Raw genomic sequence first — 18908 nt, 5'->3', positions numbered from 1 at the left:
ACTGCCATCATTATGAGTACTCAATTACTAAAGCAAAGTTGAGAAAACTGCAGTACTGTATTACAAAGTAACTAAACAGTGAAAATCAGTCATTCTTAACAAGCAGATGAATGATAAAAATGTCCAAAAATACCATAATGAATTTTAAGCCAAATATCTGTTTGACCAAATCTTCATTTCAAGTTACTGATAATAATGGACCACAATTCCATTCACATGCCTAAAACGAAACAAATCCCAAGAAGAAAAATAACTCCAACCAACATGAAGAATCATCAACTGATACTAAAGTATCAACTGATACTTCCAATGACAGAAGTATTTCTTTAGAAGTCAGTAGAACATAACTACATGTAGAAAACTTTTAAACTTATTTTGTTCACATTAAATATAAGCCAACTATGGACTCCTCCCACCCTCCTGTCTCACCTTATCAGCAGCTGCAAGCAAATCATCTGCCATTTTGTCAAGATTTGGTGCATTCCCTGTATAAATAAAGCACATCATCTCCTTAAATACTTCAGGCTCCACGTCATTGATTTCCACACGGTTCTAAAAAAAATTAGGGAAAAAGAAAATCATTTTGAATAAAATCCATCCTTATCAACAGTGTCCACATTTCAAGTATAAAAAAATTTTAAAAATTAAATTAACTCAGACTTTATAATTACACAATTACAACTTTTATATAAAGAATACTGTACAGAAGCATCTTGTTACTCCTTAGCTTGGCATAACTATACATTCAACAATTTAAAAAAACAAATTCCACTGGAGAAAGTATATTCATTTCACATTTTAAAAACTGGTAAGGCTAATGAGGGTTAATAATTCTTAACTGTCTAAATTCTAGAGATCTTATAGGTATAGCGGTGCAATAATTTTTTGCATTATCCTACATGCACAAGGAAATTTAGCAAACTATTCCCATTATGTAAAGTTGCAAAAAATTACCTGGTTTTCTGCATTAATTACTCATAAAATGTTCTGAACTTCATCTAAATCACAATAGCAAACAAACACAATTTGCCTTAACTAATATAACATACAATTGTACCTCTTCTTGTCATTTCTGAGTACAACCTTTAAACAAATAAAGTCTAGGTTAAAATAAGTATGTGATCCTCTGGGGTAATCCCTTCTACAAAAGCTATTTGGAGACAGGTGATTCAATTAATGAGATGAGAATGGAGATGTGGAAAGTAGACGTGCCACACCCTATAAAAAAGAAGTCACACAAAGTAAAGTTGCTATGTGTGCCTGCTCTTCTCAAGAAAAATCTCTTAATGTGCATAAATGCCTTGATCTAAACAACTCTAAGAGGACCTCAGAAGAGGAATTAAGAGCTGCACAAAGCTGGAAAAGGCTATAGAAATACTTCTGAAGACATGTGTGTTCATCAGTCCACAGTAAGAGAAATCATCTACACGTGGAAAAAACTCTGTACTGTTGCTACTCTCCCTAGGAGTGGGCATCCTGCAAAGCTCACATCAAGAACACAATGTGCAATGCTGAAGGAGGTGAAATAGAACCCAAGGGTAACAGCAAAAGACCTGCAGAGATCTCTAGAACTTGACAAAGCCCATGTTTATATATTCCCCGTATGAAAAACTTCAAACAGAAATGGTGTTTATAACCATATAACAATTACAGCATGGAAACAGGCTATCTCAGCCCTCCTAGTCCGTGCCGAACACTTACTCTCACCTAGTCCCACTGACCTGCACTCAGCCCATAACCCTCCATTTCTTTCCTGTCCATATACCTATCCAATTTTACTTTAAATGACAATACCGAAACTGCCTCTCCAACTTCTATTGGAAGCTCATTACACAATGGAAGGGCATCACGGAAGAAACAACGGCCCTCCAAAAGAAAAAATTGCTTCATGTCTCAAGTTTGCAAAAAAATGTCTCTGGATGTTCTACAGTGCTTCTGGGACAATGTTCTGTGCACAGATGAGAGAAAAGTTGAACTTTTTGACAGAAATGCACATCACTATGTTTGGAGGAAAGACGGCACTACAACCAACTCTGAAACTTCAACCCACCTGTGAAGAATGGTGGAAGAAGTATCATGGTTCGGGATTACTTTGCTGCCTTAGGGCTTGGAGAGCTTACAATAATTGAGGGAATAATGAATTCAAAATTGTATCAAGCCAGTTTACAGGAGAATGTCAGGGTAGCAGTCCATCACCTGAAGCTTAATAGATGTTGCATGACAAAACAATACAATGTTGTGAACCACAAGATTAAATAAGATATAGGAGTAAATTTAGGCTATTTGGCCCATTAAGTCTAATCTGCCATTCAATCACGGCTGATCATTTCTTTTTTCCCTCCTCAGCCCCACTCCCCGGCCTTCTACCCATAACCTTTGATGCCGTGTCCAAACAAGAACCTATCAAGCTCCTCCTTAACCAATGAGCTGGCCACATCTGCCAGTGGTAACAAATTCCACAAATTCACCACTCTCTAGCTAAAGAAATGTCTCCACATCTCTGTTTTAAATGGACAACTTCTATTCTGAGGCTGTGCCCCTTGTCCTAATTTTGCCCACCATGGGAAAGATTCTCTCCACATCTGTTCTGTTTAGGCCTTTCAACATCAATCCTCTTAACTTCTGAATTTCCTCAAGTACAGATCCAAGCTATGAAATGTTCCTTGTATGATAACCCTTTCATTCCCAGAATCATCCTTGTGAACCTCCTCTGGACCCTCTCCAATGCCAGCACATCTTTTCTTAGCTGAGGGGCCCAAAACAGTTCACAATACTCCAAGTGTGGTTTCACAAGTACCTTATAAAGACTATTCTAGAGCTCTTAAATTAATGCTAACATTGCATCATTGCATTTGCTTTCCTCACCACCTTTAGAATGTCCTGCACAAGACTCTGAAATCTCTTTACATCTCAGATACATTTTGTCCCCATTTAGAGAAGTCTGCACATTAATTTCTTCTACCAAAGTGCATGAACATGTATTTTCCAACATTGTATTTCATTTGCCAATTTCTTACTGATTCTCGTAATCTGTCTCAAGTCCTTCTGCAGCCTACTTGTTTCCTCAACACTACCTGCTCCTCCACCAATCTTCAAAGTTGGCAACAAAGCCTTTGTATTCTATCCTCTAAATTATTAATACACAGCATAAAAAAGTATACCACAAGTCAATGTTTATTACTCAATCTCTCCACTCTCCTCTCATTCTCAACACCAAGGAAATCCTCACTCCTGGTGACTTCAACAGTAACCCAGCTCCTCTCCATAATTCTCTTAATTGTTATTAAATATCTCCTTCCATTAGAATTGGTCTATTCACATTCAAAACTATTCTCTCTAAACACTATCTCTCTCATTAATCACAAACACATTCCAACCCTTATACCCATAACAATTGACCTCTGCGGAACATCACTAGTCAATGGAAACTAAAAAAGGATGTTTATATTCCCACTCGCTGTTTCTTATCAATCAGCCAATGCTCTAACCATGTTAATAGTTTTCCTGTAATGCCATGTGAGTGGCAACCTTGTTAAAGGCCTTCTGAAAGTCCAGATATACAACATCCACTGCATCCCCTTTGTTTATGCTACAAACCCCATTTCCAGAAAAGTTGGGATATTTTCCAAAATACAATAAAAACAAAAATCTGTGATATGTTAATTCATGTGAACCTTTATTTAACTGACAAAAGTACAAAGAAAAAATTTTCAATAGTTTTACTGACCAACTTAATTGTACTTTGTAAATATACACAAATTTAGAATTTAATGGCTGCAACACACTCAACAAAAGTTGGGACAGAGGCATGTTTACCATTGTGTTACATCACATTTCCTTTTAATAACTTTTTAATCATTTTGGAACTGAGGATACTAATTGTAGTAGATATGCAATTGGAAATTTTGTCCATTCTTGCTTGATATCAGACTTCAGCTGCTCAACAGTCCGTGGTCTCCGTTGTCTGATTCTCCTCTTCATGATGCACCATACATTTTCAATAGGAGTCAGATCTGGACTGGCAGCAGGCCAGTCAAGCACACGCACTCTGTGTCTACAAAGCCACGCTGTTGTAGCCCGTGCAGAATGTGGTCTGGCATTGTCCTGCTGAAATAAGCATGGACGTCCCGGGAAGAGACGTCGCCTTGATGGCAACATATGTCTCTCTAAAATCCTAATATACGCCTCAGAGTCAACGGTAACTTCACATACATGCAACTCACCTATGCCGTGGGCACTGATGCACCCCCATACCATCACAGATGCTGGCTTTTGCACCTTTTGCTGATAACAATCAGGATGGTCGTTTGGCATGGAGAACTCGATGCCCGTTTTCTCCAAAAACTAGCTGAAGTGTGGACTCATCTGACCACAGCACACAGTTCCACAGTCTTTCGGTCCATCTGAGATGAGCTCGGGCCTAGAGAACTCGCCGGCGTTTCTGCATAGAGTTGATGCATGGCTTCCTCCTTGCGTAATACAGTTTCAAGTTGCATTTCTGGATGCAGTGATGGACTGTGTTAAGTGACAATGGTTTTCCGAAGTACTCCTGAGCCCAGGTGGCTATAATTGTCACAGTAGCATGACGGTTTCTTAGTCAGTGCTACCTGAGGGCTCGAAGATCACACGCATTCAACAGTGGTTTCCAGCCTTGCCCTTTACACACTGAGATGTCTCTGAATTCTCTGAATCTTTTCACAATATTATGTATTATGTAGATGTTGAAAGACCTAAATTCTCTGCAATCTCGCATTGGGAAATGTTCCTTTTGAACTGACTAACAATTCTCTCACGAATTTTGGCACAAAGGGGTGAGCCACGACCCATCCTTGCTTGCAAAGACTGAGCCTTTGATGGACACTACTTTTATACCCAGTCATGATACCTCACCTGCTACCAATTAGCCTGCTTAATGTGGAGTCTTCCAAACCGGTGTTACTTGAATATTCTGTGTACTTTTCAATCTTATTTTAACTCTGTCCCAACTTTTGTTGAGTGTGTTGCACCCATCAAATTCTAAATTTGTGTATATTTACAAAATACAATTATGTTAGTCTGTAAAACTACTGAAAATCTTTTCTTTGTACTTTTGTCAGTTAAATAAAGGTTCACGTGAATTAACATAACACAGATTTTTGTTTTTATTACATTTTGGAAAATATCCCAACTTTTATGGAAATGGGGTTTGAACATGTAACTTCCTTAAAGAATTCCAACAGATTCATCATGCAAGATTTTCCTGTAAGGAAACCATGATGACTTTGTCCTATCTTGTCCAGTGTCACCAATTACTCCAGCACCTCATCCTTAACTATTGCCTCTAATATCTTCCCAACCTCTGAAGTCAGGCTAACTGGACTTCAAATTCATTTCTGCTGACTTCCTCCTTTCTTCCTTGTAATAGTAACTGCACCCACTTCTCTTCCTTCACACACTACAACATTTGGTACATGGCTAGTTCCTTCCACAGTGAAGACTAATGCAATATACTCACTTAGTTCATCTGCATCTCCTTGTCCCCATTATTTTTCTCATTTTCTAGCGATCCTATATCCACTCTCATCTCTTTTATTTTTTACATACTGGAAAAAACTTCACTTTGTTTTATATTTCTTATTTTCTTTTTTTATATTTTCTTTTCTTTATACTTGCTTTAATATTTCATCTCTTCCTCCTAATGATTCTTTTAGTTACTCCCTGTAGGTTTTTAAAAGCTTCCCAATCCTCTGTTTTATCACTAGATTTTGTTTTGTATGCCCATTTTGAATTCCCTAACAACCAGAATGATATAAAAAGAAGGAAATCTGTGTTTTGGAATGGCAAAGTCAGAGTCCTGATCTAAACCCAATTGAGATGCTGTGGCATGACCTGATGAGAGCTGTTCATGAAAAGTAACCCAGAAATATTGATTAACTGAAACAGTTTGTATGGTCTAAAATTCCTCCTCACCATTGTGCAAGTCTGATCAGCAGCTACAGGAAATGTTTGGTGGAGGTCACTGGTGCTAAAGAAGGCTCTACCAGTTATTTAATACAAGGGTTCACATACTTTTTCCAATATATTTAATAAAGACATGAAAAGTACAATTGTTTCTGTGTTACTAGTTTAGGCAGATTGTGTTTGTCTATTATTGTGACTTAGATGAAGATGAGGCCACACTTCAGGAATAATTAATGCAGAAAACCAGGTAATCACAAAGGGTTCACAAACTTTGTCTTGCATCTCTATATCTTGGGGATTCACAGCTTTAGACCATGAAAAGTTTGATCTAAAATTATCACTTCAGGGTCAAACTATCTCCATCATTAATGTTAACAGGGAAACTCAGAGAGCAGACATCCCAAATTAATCAAAGCTTCAGTGGATTAAGCAATCTAATGTTTTCACTGATGTCATACTTAAAGTTAAAAAGGAAACGGGAATTATTTCAACACGTATAACAAACTGGATAAACTCAGCAGGTCAGGCGAAACCGCTAAAAGGAGCAGTCAACGTTTTGGGCCGAGACCCTTCATCAGGACTAAAGGAGGAGGGGGCAGGGGCCCTATAAAGAAGGTGGGGGGAGGGTGGAAAACCAATCAGAGGAAAGATCAAGGGGTGGGGGAGGGGAAGCAATTGGGGGATAGGCAGGAGAGGTGAAGAAGGAATCTAAGGGGAAAGCACTGGGGTAGTAGAAGGAGGCGGAATCATGAGAGGTGATAGGCAGCTAGAAGAGGAGACAGAGTGAAGGTGGGATGGGGGAAGGGAGAGGGAGGGAATTAACAGAAGTTGCAGAATTCGATGTTCATACCAAGAGGCTGGAGACTACCCAGATGGTATATGAGGTGTTGCTCCTCCAACCTGAGTTTGGCTTCATCATGGCAGTAGAGGAGGCCATGAGAGAGTGCAGGGCAGTGCGTTCAGAGGGAGTGAGGTTGGAACAGGAAAGAGGAGTGGTGACGATGAGATTGTTGATGTCTTGGCGACAGTTGAAGAGGGTTGAAGATGGGAGAAGGGATCATCGATAGGGGGAGGGGAATCCTTGTCTTCAACCCTCCTCCTCCTCCTGGACACCCCCACTGGGCCTTCTACCTGCACTCGATCTTTTCACCTCCAACTGTCACCAAGACATCAACCTCACTTCACCACTCCTCTCTCCTGTTCCAACCTCACTCCCTCTGAACGCACTGCCCTCCATTCTCTCCGCACTAATCCTAACCTCACCATCAAACCAGCAGACAAAGGTGGTGCCGTAGTAGTCTGGCGGACGGACCTCTACCTCTCTGAGGCCAAACGGCAGCTCTCTGACACCTCCTCGTACTTACCCCTGGAACAGGACCCAACCAAAAACATCAAACCATTGTCTCCTGTACCATCACTGCCCTTATCAACTCTGGAGACTTTCCATCCTCAGCCAAAAAACTCATAATTCCCACACCGCACACTGCTCGCTTTTACCTCCTCCCCAAGATCCATAAGCCTGACTGTCCTAGTAGGCCTATAGTTTTGGCCTGCTCCTGTCCCACTGAAATTGTATCTGCCTACCTTGACTCCATTTTGTCACCCATAGTTCAGTCGCTCCCCACCTACATCTGGGATACATACCACACCCTCCAATAATTTCCAGTTTCCCAGTCCTGACCGCCTCATTTTCACAATGGATGTCCAATTCTTCAATTCCCCATCAAGATGGCCTTGAAAGCCCTCTGCTACTTTCTTGACAATAGACCTCACCAGTTCCCCGACACCACCACACTCCTCCAGTTGGCAAAACTGGTACTCAGACTTAATAACTTCTCTTTCGGTTCTTCCCACTTTCTCCAGATCAAGGGTGTAGCTATGGGCACTCGCATGGGCCCCAGCTATGCCTGCCACTTCGTGGGTTATGTGGAACAGTCTATGCTTCAAATCTATACTGGTACTGCTCCCCAACTTCTCCTTCAATACATTGACGACTACATTGGTGCTGCTTCCTGTACCCATGCTGAGCTCGTCAATTTCATTGACTTTGCCTCTAACTTTCACCCAGCCCTCAAATTCACTTGGTCCATCTCAGACACTTCTCTCCCCTTTCTCGATCTCTCAGTCTCCATCTCTGGAGACAGACTGTCCACTGACATTTTCTATAAACCCACTGACTCCCATAACTACCTCGACTGTACCTCTTTCCACCCTGCCAAATGTAAAAATTCTATTCCCTATTCCCAGTTCCTCTGTCCCTGCCACACCTGCTCCCAGGATGAGGCTTTCCATTCCAGGACATCTCAAATGTCCTCTTTCTTTAAGAATCATGGTTTCCCTTCTGCTGTCATCAATGATGCCCTCACCTGCATCTCCTCCATTTCCCGCACCCCATCCTCCCATCACAACAGGGATCGTGTTCCCCTTGTCCTCACCTATCACCCCACCAGCCTCCGGATCCACCATATTATCCTTCGCATCTACCTCCATCTTCAACAGGACCCCACCACTAAGGACATCTTTCTCTCTCTACCCCTCTCTGCTTTTCACAGGGATCGTTCCCTCCGCGACTCCCTGGTCCACACGTCCCTCCCCACAGATCTCCCACCGGGTACTTATCCCTGCAAGTGTAAGTGCTACACCTGTCCCTATGCCTCATCCCTTACCACCATTCAGGGCGCCAAACAGTCCTTCCAGGTGAGGCAACACTTCACTTGTGAGTCTGTTGGGGTCGTCTATTGCATCCGGTGTGGCCTCCTCTACATTGGCGAGACCAGACGCAGATTGGGGGACCGCTTCATCGACACCTACATTCCGTCCGCCACAACAGACAGGATCTCCCAGTTGCCACTCACTTCAACTCTGCTTCACATTCCCATTCGGATATGTCCATACATGGCCTCCTCTACTGCCATGATGAGGCCAAACTCAGGTTGGAGGAACAACATCTCATATACCGTCTGGGTAGTCTCCAGCCCCTTGGCATGAACATTGAATTCTCCAACTTCCAGTAATTCCCTCCCTCTCTCTTCCTCCATCCCAGTTTAACTCTGTTTCCTCTTCCAGCTGCTTATCACCTCTCAAGACTCTGCCCTCTTCTACTACCCCTAGTGCTTTCCCCTTAGATTCCTTCTTCACCTCTCCTGCCTATCCCCTCCCTGCTTCCCCTTGATCTTCCCTCTTACTAGTTTTTCATCTGATACCCACCAGCCTTCTCCTTCCTACCCTCCCCCCAGCTTCTTTATTGGACCCCTGCCCCCTCCCTCTTCAGTCCAGTCTCAGCCCGAAACGTTAACTGTTCGTTCCCACGGATGCTGCCCGACCTGCTGAGTTCCTCCAGTGTGTTGTACGTGTTGCTTTGACCCCAGCATCTGCAGTGTACTTTGTGTTTAGGAGTTATTTGAAGCATTTCATCCAGATATATTCATTAAGGTGAGCACAATTCATAAAATTACTGAGCATTTCAGAGACAAAGTACGGCTCTTGTTATTTTTGATTATGTACCAGATTAGGCATTACCTTTTTGCTCTCTTCCATTTCATGTTCAAACATAGCACTGAAGACTGGAGAACGAGCTAAATATAAACAGAAGTTTTTAAATTGAATTATTCAGGGTTTCTTGTTATAATTAACTCCCTAAAATTTCTTCCATTAAATATTATACTAATGTTAAAATTTGAATGAAGGCAATATGCAAAGTACAATGGCATGTAAACTAATTCATATTTCCATGTTTTGTACTGATTATACTTTAGAGAACTGAAGACTGACTTAAACTGCCAGCTATATACTAAATTAGAAAGTACAGATTTTGATAAAAAGTACAATCATAGGTCAACCTATCTAGCAGCTCTGGATCAAATTGTTAGTTTTTATACTTCAAACTAAAAAGGTTCAAGAGCTCAAAGTTTCATTTATTATCAAGGCATACAACTCAAAGTATATAATTCTTCAATTCTCAGGTAGCCATGAAACTAAGAAAGAAAAGAAAGGCAGCATTATCATCAACCTCTAACACCCATCACCCTGCAAAAAAAACCAAACACAGAACAGGCATATCAATTCCCAAATCAAGTAAAACGGATCAGGAACATCAAAACCCCACCCCAAAATCCCTACTTTTGCATTAATATAAGGAAAACAGATCAGGCACATTGAGCTCCAAATCCCTTTCACCATATGAAAAAACAAACAGAAGTTGGGTGAAAAAAAAAATACAGAACATAAAAACTACAAGACTGACAACAGTCTACAATCCAGGTCCACATTCAAAACACAGAAAAGTTCTTGACAACACTATGAACTTGGAATCTGCAGAGCACAGGATCACCCAAATTATCTCCAAACAGCAAAACAAAGGCACCAACTGTTCCAGAACCATGCTTCAAATGAGAAACAAATGTTAAGGAAATAAAAGAAGTGAAAAAGATGGTTTCATGATCTATCCATAAGATGTTGATCAAAGGAGCAAGGTATACAGGCACCATCTTAACCGGCAGAAAGAACAAAATTCAGACAGTTTTTACAGGTTTAAGACTATAGCTTTCAAGGATTGTAATATTATTTTCTATTACAGTACATAGCCCAGTGCATGATTAAACAAGGATAACACACAATCTAATGATCAATGACACAATCAGTTGAATTAACTCAACTGAAATGGATGTAGAAGGAATCAAACTGGATGAAAGACAACTAAACTTAAAGGTGATGTGTGGCAAATGTGACAGTTTAACCTTCAAATCATCAATTCAAACTGACATTATAGGAAGATTGAGCACATCAACAAGTCACAAAGTGTTCATCACGCATCAACCAGGGCACTCCCAAGCAAAAATTTTCTGACAGAAACAAGTTCCAAGATGTACCACCCAAGCTATTCTGAAGGAACACAAAGAAACAGGTAAGTCTGAGGATCAGAAATTGTGATTGGCCATGGAATTTGACTGCAGCAGACAAGAGATACATCAAACTGATGTTTCTTCTAAATCGGAAGAAGTCTAGCACAGCTATCAGCTCTGAAACCACAGAGAATCCAAGTATACTCTTCTACAATCCAGAGAAGTCTTGTCAGAAGTAGTCTTCTTTGAAGAGTTGCTGCAAAAATGCCATTCCTCTGAATGGAACAAAGCCAAGAGACTTACCTAAGCAGAGAAGCACAAGGAATGGGGTGCTGAAGAATGGCAGTAAGTGCTCTGGACTACAGAGTCAAAATTTGACATTTTTATCTCAAACAGGAAGTTTATAGAAGGGCTTGACAGAGCTCATGGATGAATATCTGCAGCCAATAATGAAGGATGATAGAGATTCTCAATAGGTTTGTGGTTGTAACAATGCCAATAGAGTTGTGATGTGGTCAGAATTAATGGAACAATCAAAAGTTGAAAAATACAAGGAGATTCTCATCCATCACACAAGACCATCAGGGAGGCATCTGACTGATCCCAATTGCATTCTGCAGCAGGACAATGACAGCAAACAACCAAGGCCATAAATAACTTCCTTCAATGAGAAAAAGAACAAGGAGTTCTGCAACAAACGGTATGGCCCCCATGCAGCCCTGATCTCCACATCATTGGGACTGTATAGGATTACTTGGAGACAAAGAAATAAGTAAGATAGCCAAATCTGCAGAAGAACTATGGTAAGTTCTCCAAAATGCTTGAAACAGCCAATTTTCTTACAAAACTTCATGGCAGCGTACCTAAGAGAACTGACATAGTTTTAAAGGCAAAGGGTAGTCACACCAAATATTGATTTAGTTTTTTACTGTTTACTGCTCTTTATAGAATTTTTTTGATATTTAGACACTTTTCATTTCATTATTTTTAAAGTATTATCACTTAACACTTTTTTTACATGTGCATAACACTTTTGCACAATACTGTATATATCTACAATAGACAGACTTCACCCTACAATTTAAGTTACCCAAGCAGTAGTCAACCAGACAAAACTGTTAAAAAGATGTTCACTAATAATAATCATAATGACAAAATATTTTAATTATTCAGTTATCAATATTATGGTAAAGGTAAAGATCCAAGTAAATTCTGTAAAACTTATCACTACTTATTCCTAATTAAAAAATCATCCATTACAAGTTTTTTTCACAAAATAGTGTGGAAATAAGGGTTTTGGCCTGAAATGTCAACTGTACTTTTTTCCATAGATGCTGCTGACCAGCTGAGTTCCTCCAGCATTTTGAGTGTGTTGCTGGCAATTAATGGTTTATGGTTAATAAAGTCACCGATCTTTACTGACAGTCTGGTAAATATGTTAACACATATACAGTGCTAAATATTCCATTCAGAAATCTGATGATAGAGGGGAAAGATCTGTTTCTGAAATGTTGAAGTGTAAGGGCAGGTGTAGCACTTGTTCCATTTACAAGGATAAATGCCAGGAGGGAGATCGCCACATCCCACGGGATCCCACTAACAAACACATCTTTCCCTCCCCCCAACTTTCTGCTTTCCGCAGGGATCGCTCCCTACGTGACTCCCTTGTCCACTCGTTCCCCCACCCCCCCGTCCCTTCCCACCGATCTCCCTCCTGGCACTTATCCTTGTAAACGGAACAAGTGCTACACCTGCCCTTACACTTCCTCTCTCACCACCTTTCAGGGCCCCAGACAGTCCAGGTGAAGCGACACATCACCTGTGAGTCGGCTGGTGTGGTATACTGCGTCCGGTGCTCCCGGAGTGGCCTTTTATTTATCGGTGAGACCCGACGCAGACTGGGAGACCGTTTCGCTGAATACCTACACTCGGTCCGCCAGAGAAAGTAGGATCTCCCAGTGGCTATGCATTTTAATTCCACGTCCCATTCCCATTCTGATATGTCCTCTTCTATTGTCAAGATGAAGCCACACTCAGGTTGGAGGAACAACACCTTATATACCAGCCAGGTAGCCTCTAACCTGATGGCATGAACATTGACTTCTCTAACTTCCATTAATGCCCCTCCTCCCCTTCTTACCCCATCCCTGACATATTTAGTTGTTCGCCTGTTCTCCATCTCCCTCTGGTGCTCCACCCCCCTTTCTTTCTCCCGAGGCCTCCCGTCCCATGATCCTTTCCCTTCTCCAGCTCTGTATCACTTTCGTCAATCACCTTTCCAGCTGTTAGCTTCACCCCACCCCTTCCGGTCTTCTCCTATCATTTCGCATTTCCCTCTCCCCCCACTACTTTCTAATCTCTTAGTATCTCTCCTTACGGTTAGTCCTGACGAAGGGTCTCGGCCCGAAATGCCAACAGTTCTTCTCCTTACAGATGCTGCCCGGCCTTCTATATTCCACCAGTATTTTGTGTATGTGACTTGAAGATTGACAGATTGGCATAACATGTGAGCTGCATGTTTATGTAAGTATAAAGTTACTCGCATTACTACAAAAACATAAGCAGTAGTATAAATATGTGACACATCAGTAATAAAAATTAAAACAGATACAGGTGAGAGTATGCAAGTGAGTTGGGAAGTTAATTGGGGTGGTTGAGTCAATAGGTATACATGGAGAGGTAGTAAATTGGATTAGACATTGGCTCAATGGAAGAAGCCAGAGAGTGGTAGTGGAGGATTGTTACTCTGAGTGGAGGTCTGTGACTAGTGGTGTGTCACAGGGGTCAGTGCTGGGTCCATTGTTATTTGTCAACTATATCAATGATCTGGATGATAATGTGGCAAATTAGATCAGCAAATTTGCTGATGATACAAAGATTGGAGGTGTAGTGGACAGTGAGGAAGGTTTACAAAGTTTGCAGAAGGATTTGGACCAGTTGGAGGAATGGGCAGAAAAATGGCAGATGGAGTTTAATGTGGACAAGTGTGAAGTATTGCACTTCGGAAGGTCAAACCATGGTAGAACATGCAAGGTAAATGGTAGAACACTGAGGAGTGCAGTAGAACAGAGGGATCTGGGAGTACAGATACATAATTCCCTAAAAGTGGCATCGCAGGTGGTTAGGGTCGTAAAGAGAGCTTTTGGTACATTGGCCTTTATAAATCAAAGTATTGAGTATAAAAGTTGGAATGTTATGGTGAGGTTGTATAAGACATTGGTGAGACTGAATTTGGAAAATTGTGTGCAGTTTTGGTCACCTAATTACAGGAGGGATATTAATCAGGTTGAAAGAGTGCAGAGAAGGTTTACAAGGATGTTGCCGGGACTTGAGAAACTGAGTTACAGAGAAAGGTTGAATAGGTTAGGACTTTATTCCCTGGAGCGTAGCAGAATGAGGGGAGATTTGATAGAGGTATATAAAATTATGATGGGTATAGATAGAGTGAATGCAAGCAGGCTTTTTCCACTGAGGCCAGGGAAGGAAAAAAACAGAGGTCATGGGTTAAGGGTGAAGGGGGAAAAGTTTAAAGAGAACATTGGGGGGGCTTCTTCACACAGAGAGTGGTGGGAGTGTGAAATGAGCTGCCAGAGTGTGGATGAAGTGGTGAATGGATTTGTTTACTGACTTTTATGAATACTGCAATGGGGGTCCTCAACTCACAAGTAGGAGGGGTTATCCCCCACAGCTGGACATTTCCTCTAGCTCAATGCAGGGTCTTCTACTAGAGACCTCAGCCTTGGAATCACACATTCGTTGCCACTTTTGTAATTAATTGCGTTTCTTGGTTCTTAATTGTTCAGGGAGTAGATCAATTAAGTCTTATTCTAACTTCAATGATACATTGACAGATAAATACAGATGGCTAAGGACAAGGTAAAATTAGACAATAGACAATAGGTGCAGAAGTAGACCATTCGGCCCTTCGAGACTGCACCGCCATTCTAAGATCATGGCTGATCATCTACTATCAATACCCGGTTCCTGCCTTGTCCCCATATCCCTTGATTCCCCTATCCATAAGATACCTATCTAGCTCCTTCTTGAAAGCATCCAGAGAATTGGCCTCCACTGCCTTCTGAGGCAGTGCATTCCAGACCCCCACAACTCTCTGGGAGAAGAAGTTTTTCCTTAACTCTGTCCTAAATGACCTACCCCTTATTCTCAAACCATGCCCTCTGGTACTGGACTCTCCCAGCATATGGAACATATTTCCTGCCTCTATCTTGTCCAATCCCTTAGTAATCTTATATGTTGCAATCAGATCCCCTCTCAATCTCCTTCATTCCAGCATGTACAAGCGCAGTCTCTCTAATCTCTCTGCGTAAGACAGTCCGGACATCCCAGGAATTAACCTTGTGAATCTACACTGCACTTCCTCTACTGCCAGGATGTCCTTCCTTAACCCTGGAGACCAAAACTGTACACAATACTCCAGGTGTAGTCTCACCAGGGCCCTGTACAAATGCAAAAGGATTTCCTTGCTCTTGTACTCAATTCCCTTTGTAATAAAGGCCAACATTCCATTAGCCTTCTTCACTGCCTGCTGCACTTGCTCATTCACCTTCAGTGACTGATGAACAAGGACTCCTAGATCTCTTTGTATTACTCCCTTACCCAGCTCTACAACGTTCAGATAATAATCTGCCTTCCTGTTCTTACTCCCAAAGTGGATAACCTCACACTTATTCACATTAAACGTCATCTGTCAAGTATCTGCCCACTCACCCAGCCTATCCAAGTCACCCTGAATTCTCCCAACATCCTCATCACATGTCACACTGCCACCCAGTTTAGTATCATCTGCAAACTTGCTGATGTTATTCTCAATGCCTTCATCTAAATCGCTGATGTAAATCATAAACAGCTGTGGTCCCAATACCGAGCCCTGTGGCACCCCACTAGTCACCACCTGCCATTCCAAGAAACACCCATTCACCATTACCCTTTGCTTTCCATCTGCCAACCAGTTTTCTATCCATGTCAATATCTTCCCCTCCCCCCAATGCCATGAGCTCTGATTTTGCCCACCAATCTCCTATGTGGGACCTTATCAAATGCCTTCTGAAAATTAAGGTACACCACATCCACTGGATCTCCCTTGTCTAACTTCCTGGTTATATCCTCAAAAAACTCCAATAGATTAGTCAAGCATGATTTGCCCTTGGTAAATCCATGCTGGCTCTGCCCAATCCTATCACTGCTATCTAGATATGCCACTATTTCATTTTTAATAATGGACTCTAGCATCTTCCCCACTACTGATGTTAGGCTGACAGGACAATAGTTCTCTTTTTTCTCCCTCCCTCCTTTCTTAAAATGTGGGATAACATTAGCCATTCTCCAATCCTCAGGAACTGATCCTGAATCTAAGGAACATTGGAAAATGATTACCAATGCATCCACAATTTCCAGAGCCACCTTCTTTAGTACCCTAGGATGCAGACCATCTGGACCATTCATTTCTTTTAAAGCCCATGGGCTATTAAATCTAATCAAAAGGGAATTTTATCCTAAATGAAAAATGAACAAGCCCATGTAGTATATTTACAGGAAACTCACTTAAGTGATAATGAGCATAAAAAACTAAAGAGAATGGGCTTTACTAATTTGTTTTTCTCCTCATATAAATCAGGACATAGGAGAGGTGTTGCTATTCTTATCTCAAGTAAGCTAAATTTTGAAAAAGTATTCGAAATGGGAGATAAAGAGGGTAGATATATTCTGGTAAGGGGGAAGAAGGACGGCAATTCAGTTACTCTAGTGAATATATACGCACCCCCGGGAAGTGATATTGGTTTCTTTCAGAAAATTATTGATATTATTGAAATAATATAATAATAATATTGAAATTATTGATATTATTGAAATAGGTCTCCTAATATGTGGGAGAGAATTAAATTTACAATTACAACCAAACTTAGACTCTTCCAATAGAAAAACCTATGAAACAAAATCTTTACATAAGAATATTAATGCACTTTTTGATGTTGGTTTAATTGATATATGGAGGGACCTATTCCCTGACAGAAAGGATTACACTCATTATTCTGCTCCCCATTCTATATATACAAGAATAGACTATTTCATAACATTTAGAAAAGACAAAGACAAAATAAACACCCGTGGAATTGGGACAATAGATGTAAGTGACCATGCACCTATATATTTATCTGTTGATTTTGACCTACAACCAAAGAATACTTTTTGGAAACTAAATTCAAGTCTACTCAATGATCCGTACTTTAAGGAACAAATTAAAAAAGAAATAGGTCTCTACTTAGAATTTAATGATAATGGAGAGGTTTCACCTCCCATTTTATGGGATACTCTGAAGGCGGTCATAAGAGGGAAAATTATAGCGATATCTTCATTTAAGAAAAAATAAGAAATAAAACATTAGAGGAATTACAAAATAGGCTGAAAGGACTCGAGAAAAAACACAAATTGAATTTGGCATGGATACATCAGGGGAAATTAGAATTAGGAATGAAATAAAGGAAAAACAATGTTTCTGAAACAGAGACATTATGAAAGTGGATCGAAATCTATGAAAATACTGACGTGGAAACTGAAAAAAAAAGATAGCAGAAAATACAATTCATAGATTTAGAGACCCAAGAATCAAAATGATAAAAAATAATCTAAGTGAAATTCAAGAAGTTTTTGAACTGTTTTACAAAACTCTGGGGGAAGCATACCCCAAATTGACATCTTCTTAAATTCTCTAGAGTTACCTACTTTAAGCGGAGAACAAAATAGAACGATGACCAACATATAATTCTCCGTAACTTCCGCCACTTCTAAAAGGATCCCACTACCACGCACATTTTTCCCTACTCCCTTTCTGCTTTTCACAGGGATTGCTCCCTACGCGACTCCCTTGTCCACTCGTCCTCCCCATCCCTTCCCACCAATCTCCCTCCTGGCACTTATCCTTGTAAGCGGAACAAGTGCTACACCTGCCCTTACACTTCCTCCCTCACCACCATTCAGGGCCCCAGACAGTCCTTCCAGGTGAGGCGACACTTCACCTGTGAGTCGGTTGGTGTGGTATACTGCGTCTGGTGCTCCCGGTGTGGCCTTTTATATATTGGTGAGACCCGACGCAGACTGGGAGACCGTTTCACTGAACACCTACGCTCGGTCCGCCAGAGAAAGCAGGATCTCCCAGTGGCCACACATTTTAATTCCACGTCCCATTCCCATTCTGATATGTCTATCCATGGCCTCCTCTACTGTCAAAAGGAATTCAAACTCAGGTTGGAGGAACAACACCTTATATACCGGCTACCTGATGGCATGAACATTTACTTCTCTAACTTCCATTAATGCCCCTCCTCCCCTTCTTACCCCATCCCTGACATATTTAGTTGTTTCCCTGTTCTCCATCTCCCTCTGGTGCTCCCCACCCACTTTCTTTCTCCCTAGGCCTCCCGTCCCATGATCCTTTCCCTTCTCCAACTCTGTATCTCTTTCCCCAATCACCTTTCCAGCTCTTAGCTTCAACCCACCCCCTCCAGTCTTCTCCTATCATTTCGCATTTCCCCCTCCCCCCCAATTTCAAATCTCTTGGTTAGTCCTGACGAAGGGTCTTGGCCCAAAATGTCGACAGCGCTTCTCCCTCTAGATGCTGCCTGGCCTGCTGTGTTCCACCAGCATTTTGTGTGTTGTTGTTAGAACGATGACTGCTGACATAACTCAAGTTGAATTAAAAGCTGCAATTAGTAGGCTTAAATTAATCAAGTCACCAGGATCAGATGGATATACGGCAGAGTGGTACAAAGAATTTAAAAATCAGATAATTCCTGTTTTACTCCCCACACTGAACTGGGCTCTAAAGAAGGCACAAATGCCACCAGTTGGAAGGAAGCGATAATCTCAGCTATACCGAAAGAAGGCAAGGATAAAATAAAATGCGAGTCATTTAGACCAATATCTGTTCTTAATGTAGATTATAAATTAATTACCTCCATCATGGCCAAGCCATTAGAGGAGTTTCTACCCATACTGATACGTAACGATCAGACAAGTTTTATACGACAATGTCAATCACAAGACAATATACGAAGGACACCACATTATGGATCATATACAAAAAATAAAATCGAAGCAATAGTGATAAGC

The 18908-nt window shown here is 41.1% G+C and overlaps 1 protein-coding gene across 2 annotated transcripts in view; it reads right to left on the bottom strand.

Moving 5' to 3' along the window:
* Positions 1-18908, bottom strand: part of LOC132386035 (speckle-type POZ protein-like) — a 199416-nt gene that overhangs the window by 16725 nt on the left and 163783 nt on the right. For both annotated transcript variants that reach the window (XM_059958326.1, XM_059958327.1), the window contains exons 7-8: positions 9460-9515; positions 430-552 (exon numbers count right to left, since the gene is read on the bottom strand). In XM_059958326.1, the coding sequence (XP_059814309.1) occupies positions 430-552; positions 9460-9515 (179 nt within the window). The remainder of the gene's footprint in view (positions 1-429; positions 553-9459; positions 9516-18908) is intronic.

The sequence above is a fragment of the Hypanus sabinus genome, assembly GCF_030144855.1.
Source record: "Hypanus sabinus isolate sHypSab1 chromosome Y unlocalized genomic scaffold, sHypSab1.hap1 SUPER_Y_unloc_8, whole genome shotgun sequence".
Taxonomy (NCBI): domain Eukaryota; kingdom Metazoa; phylum Chordata; class Chondrichthyes; order Myliobatiformes; family Dasyatidae; genus Hypanus; species Hypanus sabinus.
The sequence above is the reverse complement of the archived record's forward strand: the minus strand, read 5'-3'. Positions and strand labels throughout refer to the sequence as shown.